Below are 15,846 nucleotides of genomic sequence, written 5' to 3' on the forward strand. Positions count from 1 at the left end.
GCTTGGGCCGAGTTTCCACTCATGAGACTCTATGCACCAAATCTGTCTGATCGTGATCTGTCCAAATTCGCCCACTCTGCCATTAATCCAATGTATCACCTTATTAAGTAACTGATCATTCCTCTTGGGTAGTTCTGGTCACAAGGGGATAACAAGACAATCATGTAAGGGGGAAACTGTAAAACTGGGTGGACTGGGCTCCAGAAATGGACTGCGTCTATGTGTGAATATCCCTGTTCATCGCGTTGGCTCCTCATTCAGTTGGGGTTGTTGTACAATCGTCGGTTTTTAGGGACCTAATACTTTGTGCCGTCATGTGGAGCCTCCTGAACAGATTCTCAAGTAAGTCAATCCTGCCTAGATTGGGTTTAGTGAAGGCAGCTAGCTTATCTTCCAAGTAGGTTAGTTTACTGCACAGCTCTTATTCCGTAATATTTCCTGTCAGCCCAGCAAGTCTCACACCCTCATCCATGGATCTAATATCATAGGTAAGCTTACCCTTCTTACGCGGAGAGCTTTTTTTTTACCAGGAGGTGGGGAGCAAAGTGAATCTGATGCGGATAAATTGTTTAGGCAAATCTTAAAAGGAAATTACTACATTGGATGAATCTACAACACATGAGTGTGCCAACTGCTGCGGTTGCCACACTCAAGGGTTCAGCCCCTTTGCACTCTCCGCTCCCAGCTGAAGATTTCATAGCAGAGCTCAAACATTCCTCCACTGAACAGATTTCCTGCTTTAAAGCACCCCATACCATTTGTAAGATAGTATACTATGGAGAAGCCCGCCAACGGGTTTCCTTATTGATGGATGTGGTTACTTTTAGCCAAGGTGGCGACTGCTGACCCCTACAAAAACGCATATAAGATATAGCAAAAAACTGGCCTGAAAACAAGATTTCAGGGTGGTGGCCCAGCCCAGCCTCCTCGGGCCGATTGCGGGCCCGCTTTTCGCCCGGGCATGTCCCGCATTGCGGGAACAGCTGCAGCTTTTCAATCACCCACTCAGCTCTGTCTGCTGTCAGTCTATGCCACCACAACAGAGATTTTCGAGTCTGGTAGTCGTGGGCCTCCACACCAACTGAAATCATCCTGTGCTGCGGAGGAACAGTGACAGCTTTCAAAGGGCCAGTCCGGTGCTGGCTGTCTCCACCTCTCTTACAAGGACTACCATTTTCGAAACCATCGACACACCAATACTAGTTACTACATATGCACTCAATGATTCCTAGGTCTACACACACATGGTGTGCTGGTTTCGAAAATGGTAGTCTGTATTTACAGTGGGTGTATCAAAGATTATATTAGAGTGTGAGGAGGTGCATCACATTTTGACGTGGATGATGTCATCAGTGATGTCACTGACCATGTTATGAATGATGTAATATGTGACGTCATCAGCAGTGCATTGCGGGGTCGCAAGTTATAGTTAGCTGAACTAACTATGACGGGGGAATTTCCATGGTTTTGTACGGGTTAAATGCCCGACTAACTATAACGTCCCTGAAACCTATGGTTTTATCAGTGAATTTCAATGGTTTTTTTAAATGCTAATTTCTAACTAAAACGTGCCTGAACCCTATGGTTTTTTCAGTGAATTTCAATGGTTTTTTAAATGCTAATTTCTAACTATGCCTACAAAGTTAGGACAAGTGAAGAAAGAGGAAGAAAAGCGCAGCAAGAAGCAAGACAAATGCAGAAAGAGGCAACAGAAGTCCAGAAAGACGAAGAAAAGTGCAGGAAAAAGCAAGAGATGTGCAGAAAGGACCAACAGAGGAGCAGAAAGTCCTCCTGTGCCCCCAACATTTTAGTGACGGGTACTGGTGTTAACTGACTCTGACTAACCAGGACCAGAGTCAGTGCTATGCTAAAAGACACTTAGAAAACAGTGAAAACACCTACATGCACTAGGGAACACTATGCGTTGGGGTTCCCCTGTAATTAGCATGACCTCCTCTGTATTTGCCATGAGTTAGTGCCTGGGTCATTGCAGAAGTACATTGGTAGTGACTGGATGATTAGAGTGTGGCATGGACAGTGCGTTTTGATTTTATTACTGCTTGGGTTTTGGCGGAGTGATTAGATAAGTACATGATGCTGCATGGCTGATTTGAGGAGTGCATGGGTAGTGACAGAGATTTCTGGAGTACATGGGTACAGCCTGGGTAATTGGAAAAGTGAATAAGTACTGTGTAGGTGGATAGAGGTCTGCATGGGAAGTGCACAGGGGAGCGTAGCAGTGCATGTGTTTGTGCCTGGGTCACTCCATGAGTACATGGGTACTGACTGGAAGATTAGAGTACTGCAAGGAGAGTGCATGGTGAATTTATAAGTGCCTGAGTTTTGGCGGAGTGATTGGATAAGTACATGGTGCTCGCTGGGTGATTGGAGGAGTGCATGGATCACTGCATGAGTAGTGACTGGATGATTAGAGTGCTGCAAGGAGAGTGCATGGTGAATTTATAAGTGCTTGGCTTCTGTTGGAGTTATTGCATAAGTACACACGTCACATCGGGCCCCACTGTGCAGACGCGGCCCCAATTTACAATGTGCCAGTGGGTGCATTTGCACACTTGGAATGTCAGGCCCTGTCCCCTCCCTGCACCACTGTGCAAATGCGCCCCCTGGCTCGTTGTAAATTGGGAGATTAATTCCCCTTGAGTCCTGAGGGTCCCTGGGGGCCAAATAGCCCACCGGGTACGTCCAGTAAACGCAACAGAACTGCGTTGCAGAGAGGTGTAAAAAGGGGCGTGGCCTCTGAACACCTCTCTGCAATGCAGCTCCCTGGCGCATACTGGAAGGTACCTGGTGGGCTAGTTGGCCCCCTGTGACCTTCAGTATTCAAGGGAAATTGATTTCCCCACCTACAACGCACCAGGGAGCGCGTGTGCAGAGTGCTACAGTTAGGGGGCGTGGCCTCCGCAGCGATGCCAGCTTTTTATTTTTTTATTTTCAAGGGGGGACTGTGTGGCACCCCCTCCTTTTAAATTATTTGGGGACCTGGGGACCCCATACCCCAGGGCCTGCTTAAAAAAAAAAAAACACACAGGAAAGGGGCCCTCACTCCCGAGGCCAATTTCGGCCCGGGGCATGGCCACTTTTTTTTTTTAAATAATTCTTTTTAAAGGAGGGGGCTGCGTCGCCCCCCTCCTTAGGCCTCAAGTGGCCCCAAGGACCCCATCCCCTGGGGCTGTGCCTCTTTCTAAAAAAACAAAACATTATTCATTCATTGATGGAGGGGGCCCCGTGGTTTTGTGGGGCACCATAGAACCTACGAATTGAATTAGTGGGGGTAACACTCAAATGATTTTTTTCGAATCGGTGTTTTGGAAAAAAGGAGGGCGAGTCATTTCACTTGAATTTTATGGTGATTAGCTAGAGGGAAAACACAGAGGGAAGCATTTCTTAAAAAACAAACACATAACGAGTGACTTTTGAGAGTATAAATCATGTCCGCTTAAATATATAGTCTAATGTTCCCATTTACATTTGTAGTGAATCCCTGATGAAGAGCAAGAACATGGCCATAAAGGCATTGGAAATTACTCAGTATCGAGGATGAATTATGTATAGTTCCTGCTTTAGAAGAAAAAGGTCCGGATGGACACGTCTACTGCATTAGAATCACAAATACATAAAATGGCTTTTCATGTGACAGAAGGAAATGGAGCGAAATATTGAAAATATTGGAATAATTTGAATAAAAGAAATACAACAAATTTAATTGTGGTACATTCATTGCAACGGGCAATACCAGCAGTGCTTCCGGGAAGGTATCAATACTATGCTTCCATTATTTAATGTTGATTAACCATTCCACGTGGTAGGAGGGTGAACTACGAACCCGGGACGCACGCTAAAACCAAACAAACTCGAAGACAACACAAACGTGATAAAGCAGGAGTGCACTCGGCTACCTGATTGTGTGATTACCCCCTCCTAGACCACTCATGGCCGCTCCCCGCCTACTAACATGCAGCTCCCCTTGTGGAAAAGCAATGTGGTTTGGATTTTGTAAGCGAGAGCAGGAAACCACAGTTTGCTATGACAGGGCGGGCACCCCGGGACACTGCAGGAGCCGGCCCTGGGGGGTGGCGGTCCCCAGGGCCATGAAGGGCTCCAGGAGGGGAGCCGCGTGTGCCCCCGCAAATTACTAATAAAACCCTTAAGGGTGGTTGTCCCCGGGGCTTGGGGGGCCTTGGAGGCCCCCCACACATTTAAAAATCAGCCCCAGGAGGTGGCGGTCCCCGGGGCTGCGGTAAGGCTGCGTGCCCCCCGCAACTCCTAAATCAAGCTCCAGGGAGGTGGCAGTCCCGGGGCAGTGTTGGGGGGGATTGGGCCCCCCACACACATTTTTCAGTGCCCCCGGGAGCTGGCCGGGGGCTTCAATACCTCAAAGCGCAGGAGTCCGGGCTTCAGTTTTTATTTTTTTTCTTGGCCGGATTTGCGACCCAAGCGCGAATTCGTCCGTTTTTCTTTTTACAAAATGCTTTTTTGAGCCCTGGGGGTCCTAGTGGGACCCCCGGGGCAGGCCTAAGGGGTCAGGGTGTTTCTACCCTGCCTCCTTTTCTTATTTTCTTCGTTTGTTTCACTGTTTTCTTGTGACTCGGTTCTACCGAGTCACAAGATGGCTGCCAACACTTCCTGGTTTGGAGTGTTGCCAGCAAATTAGAATAAAGCTTGTGGTCGGGAGGGTCCACAGATCCACTGCACCTCTAGACATCAACATTTTTCTTTTTTTAATTTCTCAGCAACTACTGAACGGATTTACACCATTTTTAAAAAAGGTCGCTTTCTGAACCAAGCTTTACCTTTTTGCAACATTTGGTGTAATTCCTATGGAAATTAACATGGAGAAAACACTTTTTGGGACCCCCCCCTTTTTTCTCAGCCCCCGCTTGACGAATCACCCCCAAACTTTCAGGATAAGAGCTGACCTGGATGAAACTTTTTTTTTTGAGAATTTTGCGAAGATTCGTCAAACAACGCCAAAGTTATTAGCAAATCAAAAAATGCTTCCCCTATGGAAACTAGGTTCTACGTATAAATACCTACTGGCGACCGCCAGTAGGTAATATAGATATATATATCACTGCTCCTTGCCACCTTTTCCAGTGCAGTCACGGGCGGATGCTAATGTCGCGGGATGTACCCGCGAAATATCAATGCATCAACTCCTCAACAAGGAGTAAGCACTCGGAGCGGTGTATCCAATCATTTTTTATTTCTCACAACGTGTGCATAGGAGTTGGAGCATTGATATAGATATATAGCTATATCAATGCTCCAACTCCTATGCACTTGTTGTGAGAAATAAACAACGGTTGGATAAACCCCTGCAAGTGCTTATTCCATGGTGAGGGGTTGGGGCATTAATATTTTGCGGGTACACCAATATAACAATAGCACCCGCAGTGTGCAGAAAAAAGGTGGCAAGGAGCAGATATATACACAAACACACATATATACACACACAAACAAAATCCCAAGGTTGAACCAGGCCGGGTCAAACACGGGTACAGACTCCGTTGAAGATTCAGCAAAATAATTTTATTGCATTATCATGTCAGGATGACACGTTTCGACCCCAAGCCTGCGGCCTTGATCACAGCGTGCTGCAATTGTGACAGGGTATATAGGGGGGACCAGGTAGTGACTTTTCTGTTTCTACATGTGATGAACATTTTTACGATGTGCCGACGACATACTGAAAATCAGTTGAGTCATAGGCAAATGACTTCTAAGATGCCGTAGAGCAGACAGGAAACAGACATAGACAATAGACTGGTGTGACACTGTTACCAACCGCATGATGAAGGCAAAAAAAATGTAAAGCAAATATGTTGCATTAAAATGAACGCTAGGTAATATGAGGCCTGTTCAAAATAAAAGCATGCAACATGATTACAGCAGACATTTCAGACAATATCAAAGATACATGTGTCACGCTGGAATTGCGTAATCACTATGAGGCCTATGGTAGAAAGACTCAAATGAGCTTGAAACGCCGCGAGGAGACAAAAGTCACACCCAATATTAGAGGTAGAGACCATGGTGAAGTCCGAGAGTGTGCGTGTATATATATATATATATATATATATATATATATATATATATATCCACCAAGACACACGCACATCCATCTGCAGCGTGAAAACCGGCCAACCCAGCATGTTTTGCAAATCTTTATTTCCAGGCAAGTAGGTATTAGCTCAAGCAGAACAGCATTACGCGTTTCGAGGTTAGAACCTCTTAGTCATATGCAAAGTCATGGGGGTGGGATCGTTAGGTATTTCAAACGTAACTCCAACATTGAAGAAGGACTCATGTCCATTTAATTAAAGAGGCAGTCTTTTTCGGCTATTTCAAAAAAATGCTCTATCGTTAAGGTAGGAGTACCTGTTTCATTCTTTTATTATGCTTGATGCAAAAAGTCTCATTAAGTGTCTTTTGGTTCACCTTAACTTTAATTAGTTTCAAAATCATACCATTTCGGACTACAAGGTCCACAATGCCTCTTTCTGGAACCCAGCTTCAATTTGACTTCAATGTAGATATTGGCAAATTGTCCCAAATGTCACTCTCAACCAAATGCGACAGACCTTTATTCAGTATAGTACCTTTTTTTGAGTTGCATTCGATGTCCCACGTGACGTTTGAGAAAATCACGACCACCCCAGCATTTCACTTTTCCTGACTTGCCTTCATGGAGTAAGTTTTCGCTACATGTCGTGCTTCAAGAAAAGTTCTTTTGGCAAACCCTGGCTGTTTCACAATTCCACTTCCATGGCGAGGCAGGCCTCTCAGCGTGGCCCTTCCATTCAGCCCTTTCAGAGTTTCGTGTTTCAGCCGGCGGGCGCTCCTCACATTTGTTTCACACAAAGGTTCCAGTTTTTCTGACAGTTGAAGCGCCACTACCTTACGAGTCGGGGCCGGTAACAGATGTGTCAGACACCTTAAATATCCACCAAGACACACGCACATCCATCTGCAGCGTGAAAACCGGCCAACCCAGCATGTTTTGCAAATCTTTATTTCCAGGCAAGTAGGTATTAGCTCAAGCAGAACAGCATTACGCATTTCGAGGTTAGAACCTCTTAGTCATATGCAAAGTCATGGGGGTGGGATCGTTAGGTATTTCAAACGTAACTCCAACATTGAAGAAGGACTCATGTCCATTTAATTAAAGAGGCAGTCTTTTTCGGCTATTTCAAAAAAATGCTCTATCACATATATACACACAAACAAAATCCCAAGGTTGAACCAGGCCGGGTCAAACACGGGTACAGACTCCGTTGGAGATTCAGCAAAATAATTTTATTGCATTATCATGTCAGGATGACACGTTTCGACCCCAAGCCTGCGGCCTTGATCACAGCGTGCTGCAATTGTGACAGGGTATATAGGGGGGACCAGGTAGTGACTTTTCTGTTTCTACATGTGATGAACATTTTTACGATGTGCCGACGACATACTGAAAATCAGTTGAGTCATAGGCAAATGACTTCTAAGATGCCGTAGAGCAGACAGGAAACAGACATAGACAATAGACTGGTGTGACACTGTTACCAACCGCATGATGAAGGCAAAAAAAATGTAAAGCAAATATGTTGCATTAAAATGAACGCTAGGTAATATGAGGCCTGTTCAAAATAAAAGCATGCAACATGATTACAGCAGACATTTCAGACAATATCAAAGATACATGTGTCACGCTGGAATTGCGTAATCACTATGAGGCCTATGGTAGAAAGACTCAAATGAGCTTGAAACGCCGCGAGGAGACAAAAGTCACACCCAATATTAGAGGTAGAGACCATGGTGAAGTCCGAGAGTGTGTGTATGTATATATATATATATATATATATATATATATCCGGCGAAGCATAGTAACAGGAGACGGACCACAGGATCTGGCTATAAGATGGTTTATTGGCACAGGAAAACAGCCATGACGCGTTTCGGGCTACAAGAGCCCTAGTTCACATGCAAAGCGGTTACATTTTTTTGTCATTTTTATGCAGTAAGTACAAGTGCCCACCCCCCTGACATCAGCTTGTAGGTCACATGACAATGGATATGAAAGAGGTGCTATGCCCAGCAGATGCGGCTCAAATACTTGTAAAAAAGCGGTATTTTTTGCACAAAGCACATGCCTACTTGCAAATATAGAAACAAGAATATTGCTTCTAAATTGGCCACTATTCACATTACACAATCCTTTGGAAAAACAGCCCTTCCTAAAAGGAGAAACACCTCAATCCTGATGGAAAATATTTCTGCATAAATGCTTATATTCGGTATAAGGTTAGCGTGCTCTTGACGATGTGACACCACTCAGCGAACTTCACAATTAAGCTCAAAACATTGGTATTGGGATAAATCCTTAATCTTAAAGCCATTTCTGTACATATAAACATCTATCCACAGAGAGCTTATACCGAAACCAGGGAGGAACTAGTATCAACATAGTGCATATGTCGTTATAAATATATCTTAAAAAACACCGCTGCTAAAATGTGCTAAAAACTGTGCAAAACAGTGCAGATCAATATATGAATAAAGTGCAAAAAATGAATGATATATAGATCTGTATAAATACGTATAAATATGCTTCAACAATAAAAATTGGTCATGGCCTAAATTCATTGCTAAAAAACATATAAATAACACATATATATATATATATATATATATATATATATATATATATATATCTTTACACCATCCAATCGACTGCTGGGGCGTGTCTTAAGTAGCACAAACACCTTGTCGTGCCTCTGATGAGAGCGAAAGCTCAGAAACGCGTCAGGCTACTACTTCCGACATGTGAACTGTAAAGAAGCTGGACTATGGCGCTATCCTCTACCCGAATAAATACCTTTGGCCACATGCTGCTGGGTGCGACCTTAACCTGTGGGTACTTGGAGCAAGATGTTACACGCGGCAGCCCAGCCGTGAAGGACCGCACTACCCCGCGAACACAGGGGGCCACAGGGCTCGGAATCCTGCCGAGCTCTCATGGTGGAACAGCGTGTGAGGGATCAATGGATGGCACATAGTCCGAGGCCCATTGAAGGGCTTCAAATGCAACAGTTTAATTATGTGCATGAACCTGTACTTGAGACATTGGACTATAAGACCCAGCATTCAGTGCGTGCACTCGAGAAGCCAATTGGATGGTGTAAACCAATCGACTGCTGGGGCGTGTCTTAAGTAGCACAAACACCTTGTTGTGCCTCTGATGAGAGCGAAAGCTCAGAAACGCGTCAGGCTACTACTTCCGACATGTGAACTGTAAAGAAGCTGGACTATGGCGCTATCATCTACCCGAATAAATGCCTTTGGCCACATGCTGCTGGGTGCGACCTTAACCTGTGGGTACTTGGAGCAAGATGTTACACGCGGCAGCCCAGCCGTGAAGGACCGCACTACCCCGCGAACACAGGGGGCCACAGGGCTCGGAATCCTGCCGAGCTCTCATGGTGGAACAGCGTGTGAGGGATCAATGGATGGCACATAGTCCGAGGCCCATTGAAGGGCTTCAAATGTAACAGTTTAATTATGTGCATGAACCTGTACTTGAGACATTGGACTATAAGACCCAGCATTCAGTGCGTGCACTCGAGAAGCCAATTGGATGGTGTAAACCAATCGACTGCTGGGGCGTGTCTTAAGTAGCACAAACACCTTGTCGTGCCTCTGATGAGAGCGAAAGCTCAGAAACGCGTCAGGCTACTACTTCCGACATGTGAACTGTAAAGAAGCTGGACTATGGCGCTATCCTCTACCCGAATAAATGCCTTTGGCCACATGCTGCTGGGTGCGACCTTAACCTGTGGGTACTTGGAGCAAGATGTTACACGCGGCAGCCCAGCCGTGAAAGACCGCACTACCCCGCGAACACAGGGGGCCACAGGGCTCGGAATCCTGCCGAGCTCTCATGGTGGAACAGCGTGTGAGGGATCAATGGATGGCACATAGTCCGAGGCCCATTGAAGGGCTTCAAATGCAACAGTTTAATTATGTGCATGAACCTGTACTTGAGACATTGGACTATAAGACCCAGCATTCAGTGCGTGCACTCGAGAAGCCAATTGGATGGTGTAAACCAATCGACTGCTGGGGCGTGTCTTAAGTAGCACAAACACCTTGTTGTGCCTCTGATGAGAGCGAAAGCTCAGAAACGCGTCAGGTTACTACTTCCGACATGTGAACTGTAAAGAAGCTGGACTATGGCGCTATCATCTACCCGAATAAATGCCTTTGGCCACATGCTGCTGGGTGCGACCTTAACCTGTGGGTACTTGGAGCAAGATGTTACACGCGGCAGCCCAGCCGTGAAGGACCGCACTACCCCGCGAACACAGGGGGCCACAGGGCTCGGAATCCTGCCGAGCTCTCATGGTGGAACAGCGTGTGAGGGATCAATGGATGGCACATAGTCCGAGGCCCATTGAAGGGCTTCAAATGTAACAGTTTAATTATGTGCATGAACCTGTACTTGAGACATTGGACTATAAGACCCAGCATTCAGTGCGTGCACTCGAGAAGCCAATTGGATGGTGTAAACCAATCGACTGCTGGGGCGTGTCTTAAGTAGCACAAACACCTTGTCGTGCCTCTGATGAGAGCGAAAGCTCAGAAACGCGTCAGGCTACTACTTCCGACATGTGAACTGTAAAGAAGCTGGACTATGGCGCTATCCTCTACCCGAATAAATGCCTTTGGCCACATGCTGCTGGGTGCGACCTTAACCTGTGGGTACTTGGAGCAAGATGTTACACACGGCAGCCCAGCCGTGAAAGACCGCACTACCCCGCGAACACAGGGGGCCACAGGGCTCGGAATCCTGCCGAGCTCTCATGGTGGAACAGCGTGTGAGGGATCAATGGATGGCACATAGTCCGAGGCCCATTGAAGGGCTTCAAATGCAACAGTTTAATTATGTGCATGAACCTGTACTTGAGACATTGGACTATAAGACCCAGCATTCAGTGCGTGCACCCGAGAAGCCAATTGGATGGTGTAAACCAATCGACTGCTGGGGCGTGTCTTAAGTAGCACAAACACCTTGTCGTGCCTCTGATGAGAGCGAAAGCTCAGAAACGCGTCAGGCTACTACTTCCGACATGTGAACTGTAAAGAAGCTGGACTATGGCGCTATCCTCTACCCGAATAAATGCCTTTGGCCACATGCTGCTGGGTGCGACCTTAACCTGTGGGTACTTGGAGCAAGATATATATATATATATATACATACATATACACACACAAGGTAAACTAGCTCGAGAGAAATGTTGTTAAGGCTGGCATAAAACACATAGTAACATATTCCTTTCTACTCCCAAAAGAGATATGGGACTGTTCCATAACCTATAAATGTTTTAGACATTCTATAATTCGTATTTTTAATTGCTTCAAACAGCCTCATTCATAACTTTTCTTGGATTTCAAAATTTTCAATCCAAAGTACAATTTTATATCTGTTTCATAAACTTCTAACTAACAAGCCTCTACATTCTGACTTGGAAAGGGCGCATTTTTTTTTTCATTCATATATTGCATGATTGTACATATGCCTGCAGTGTAGCCACTGGTCATTTGACTTATGGGGCACCTATTGTTGTATTCAGTCCTTTAATTTATGGCTGAGACACTTGAGGTATAAAGAGCAGCAGATATATTTGTTTTCTATAATAAAGGCATGGTGCATGGTTTGACTAATTTGTACTTTCATGGCATTAACGTCTTCTTCCAACCCTTGACAGAATCAGAGTGTCTTGAGGTGACTGACTGGACAAAGTAATTCCTTCACAAGTGCTCCCTTCGGGTCACTGGAGAGACATCAACCAATGGCCTCTGGACAGTTTAGGTCACACTAACATGCAACTTTATATCGAGTAACTGAGGACGGTGATGCTTGCGCTCACATACATGGCTTTTAAATTCACCAGCAGCTCTTGCTCAATCTAACACGACATTATTTGGGCTCTCTTTCACTTATTTCACCTAGCTCTTATAATCATATACCATTTGCCCCATCTTTCAAGTGTCTGTCTTGCTCTCCATTCTGGCTCTTCACTCTTCTACCCTGCTAAATCCAACTGCACCCTTCTAATCTTGTGAGACCGGGAGACAGTGGGGTAACACAAAACATTTGGGACATCACCCACAGATTATGGTGAGGGGCCCCTAAATCTTCCATAGCTCACAAATATTCATAGACCATAGGCTAAAAGACCCCCGCAGGGGCTGCAAGGGCGTGTGTTATGGCCCTGCAAGGAACAGGGCTGGCCTATGGCTGGGTTTCCACCAGGCTGCTTTTTAATACATCGGGAGTCGGAGGGCGAAGATTCTTTGTGGGACGGAATGTCCAAAAGGTCAGGACTTATCATGGATGGGACTGGTTTCTGAAATATTTGTTAACTGGGAGGCTACGGTGGTTGCACAATATGCCACAATACTAAAACGTGCTGACCAGCGAGCAACTTTGGTGATTTTCGCTATTATTGATATTAGAAAAGGAGTGTTTACTTTCATTTTGGATCGTCGGATTGAAACAGGTTTACCATATTGTTCATCAATCCATGGCTCGTCATTGGGAATTGTAAGACCGAAATTACAGGGTGACGTCTTGTGAATCTCTCACTATATTGGAGACCAAACTTGGTCCTATAACCGTCCGGATTTCTAGGACAGTCATATTTTCATTGCCTTGAAAAAGTCTCTTTAAGACGAAACACATGTCGGCAAGTCATGTGCTGGGAGCTTTTATTGAAGTGTTTTTTGGGGTAAAGACTATCAAGATTACTATACGTCTGGGATCCTTATGTTTGACTATAGTTGTTGTTAATGTCTCTATACCTAAACTGAATGGGGCTACTTATACCCATACAAGTCATTGATGTCTGTATAACTAGAAAGTGACAAGAGGTGCGCTGTCCAAGCCCTTTTTTTTCTTTTCATGTACTGATGCACACTCAGTGTGCAAATAACACCCTTGGGTAGTTGGTGTTTTTAGGGCGAATTAAGCACCCAGATCTAGACTTCTTTGTAGAATTTCTATATTGCACGTATATTTATACCACTATCGTATACTGGTCTACAAATGTGCGGACGTTTCCCTATCAGGGAACACTACTATCCATTTTTTGTGTTGAATGCATTTGAATACAGGCCTGTAAAAAATGTTGGAAATGCACAAAAATCCAATATTTTTTCCCTTCTCTTGCACAAACGTAAAACAGCAAAATCACAAAGAAATCTGTTTAAAAAAATTCGAGCGCTGTCTTCATCGTTTCAGAATTATTAGAGGAAACAGAAGGATAAATGCCACGTTACAAAAGAATTCTGATAATTTAACACTAAATCGTTTTTACCCACCGGCTCCATTTGCTGTACCAGAATAGCAAAAAGTAATAAATTACTAGTATTTTTTCTAAGAAAGATGTCAACCCTAGCCAGGAGCCAAAGCTTGATATTTCCGTGAAGGTCGCCTGTTCCTCTGCTAGACTGATGTGAACGGGTAGCACTATTAATGGGAAGAACCCGCATCACAACCCGATCAACCTTTATTTTAGAATTTCACGAAAAATATGGTTTGTCGCGTCCAGGTGCTTCTGAGCAAAACCTGCAAACTATTCATGGTAGAAATATTACATTCAGGAATGGCTCAAAACTCCTGTATGTCGCAACCTACCATGTCAGGTGAGAATAGCTTACACAACATGCCTTTTTTAATGCTGCCCGGTAAATGCTCTGTTTTTTTATGCTACAAAATGCCAAATGCAAAACACAGAAAAGACAGGTGAGGTCACAGCGGATGGCTCGAGAATTAAAAAAACTGTTTTGGAGACCTGAGGATTGTCCGCAAGACTGACATACTTCCCAATATTTAGCTTCGATTGCCTGCGTAAGTTTAGGCACACTACCGGTTAGCTCCCTACCGCGTCTAAACCATCTCGGATCTTAATACGCTTACCTGCCTTTTATGTCCCTTCCAGGCTCCGGTACCTGACTGTATGCTTTTAGACCCCTCTGCACGGAAGTACACAAGGGACACCATGCGAGGCTGCTGGGGGCGGGCACAGAGCCCCAGCCTCATCAACGCCCGCCTCCTTGTCCTCCAAAGGTATCGTAACTAAGGCGGTGAGCGGCGGCCCGATCCACCAATGACGAAGCAGCATTGATCACAGTTATGCCAGTAGCCAATCATAAAGGAAAGGACACAGTCAAAGACGAGAGGTCTTCAAATACTGAGCAAAGGAGATATAATGGCAATCGAGCACTGGTAATACGGTATAGTTAGACATAGGGGTGAGCAGTCTACAATAACCTGAGAAAGACAATGCTTTCGCGGAACAACAAGGAAGTGCGACTACGTCCCTTCTTGGCGCACTTTGTATTAGTCTGGTAGTATGGGTAGAAAAGCGAGTGCCTGACCTCCCCATGGCGCTGCCCAGATGCCTAGTGTTCTACATAGGGTGTTCAACTATCTTAAAATTGTGTTTATATGGATTATTGTAAGTGAGCGCCTGCGGCGTGTGATGGTTCGGCTTATCTTGGTTATTAGCCGGCATCGTGTTATAGTTACGTATTTGTAGTTTAGCTTTTTAGATTGTACGTATTGTACAGTGTTCCGGTATTTGTTTAGCGCTTACATGGGATGCTGAAGTGTTAGCCCACGCAGGTAGTAGCACACCGTGTCGTGTGAGTGTGTGGTTAGAAGATTGTTATATTTGATTTAAGCTTATGTGGGAAGTGTTAGCACGTCGTGGGTAATAACCACTGAGGTGCAGTTATCAAGTTATGGGTTGTAGCGTTCAACGGTGTGAGGATGATTGAAAGATAGACAAGTATTTCTTATCATTTATGTTATGCAAACATCTCTAATTAGCCCTGTAGATCCCCTTATTGTGTTGGTAGTTATTTTTTTATATTTACAATTCGAAATTCCTATTCTGGCTGTAGCAGGCAATTTTATGGCAAGACCGGAGGCTCCTATTATGCCTTCTTTTCTTGCTTTATTTTGAATAGCAGCAAGATAAGTAAAACCACAATACCCAGAAGGCACAGCAGAGCAACTACTGGCCAATGGGATTGAAGAAAACAAACAACAAACCAATCACAACATGAGTAGTATATATGGCCAGATCTGACCGCGAGTAGCCCTCTTTTCTTGCTGCTACGCAGTCAGATAAGTCATGCTTGCTATTTTTCTCATATTTACTGTACTTATATGTATTTATTAATGTATTAAGCTTATTTGGTGCCATTCGAGCGCTTTCCGCGCTTTCTTCCTTCCGTAGCGTTTCCCGACTTCGGGTCAGTTTTTCCCCGCCTCGCGCGCTACGGCGGTTGGTCTCTCCCGCCACGCACACTTTCTGCCTCATTTTCCCTTCGCTCCTCACCGGGTTTCAACCGGGGGTGTTCTGTGTGGCTCCTGCTGCTCTGCCGGTCTCATTCTCCTCTACGGACACTGTGCCCGCCCTGGGGGAGTGTTTTCCTCATTCCTGTCTCGTTCACGCCCTCTTTCTCCAGGTCTTCTCCATTTAATCCCTTCCTAACTGCCAGTTCAGCCGTGTTATGGAAATTCCAAGCTCCCCAGAGCAGGATAATGATGAAAGCGAAGCCTTCAAGAGCGACCTCAGTCAGTTCATTAACAATTCTGTGGAGACAGCTGTAGAGGCTTCCATGCATCGTGTTTCTAAACACATTGAAAATTGCCTCATGAGCCTCATGACCAAAGCTTTGGCCCATTCTGCGGGGAAAGCAGAAAGCTTAAACTGGTACCTTCCACTTCTGTTTCTAAAAATGTGTCACATTTGAGTTGCGAGTTCTCCT

General features: G+C 45.1%; 1 protein-coding gene across 5 annotated transcripts in view; it reads right to left on the reverse strand.

The window, feature by feature from the left end:
* Positions 1 to 14,115, reverse strand: part of MEAK7 (MTOR associated protein MEAK7) — a 211,450-nt gene extending 197,335 nt beyond the window's left edge. For 2 of the 5 annotated variants that reach the window (XM_086945843.1, XM_086945842.1), the window contains exon 1: positions 13,985 to 14,096. Coding sequence is in view for 1 of the 5 variants with exons in the window: in XM_086945839.1 (XP_086801965.1) it covers positions 13,985 to 14,068 (84 nt within the window). In the remaining 4 variants the exon portion in view is untranslated. Of the gene's footprint in view, positions 1 to 13,984 lie in introns of all 5 variants that reach the window. The other 3 variants (XM_086945841.1, XM_086945840.1, XM_086945839.1) reach the window with 3 other exon arrangements.
* Positions 14,116 to 15,846: the final 1,731 nt, after the last annotated feature.

This window comes from Lissotriton vulgaris, chromosome 12, assembly GCF_964263255.1.
Source record: "Lissotriton vulgaris chromosome 12, aLisVul1.2, whole genome shotgun sequence".
Taxonomy (NCBI): Eukaryota; Metazoa; Chordata; class Amphibia; order Caudata; family Salamandridae; genus Lissotriton; species Lissotriton vulgaris.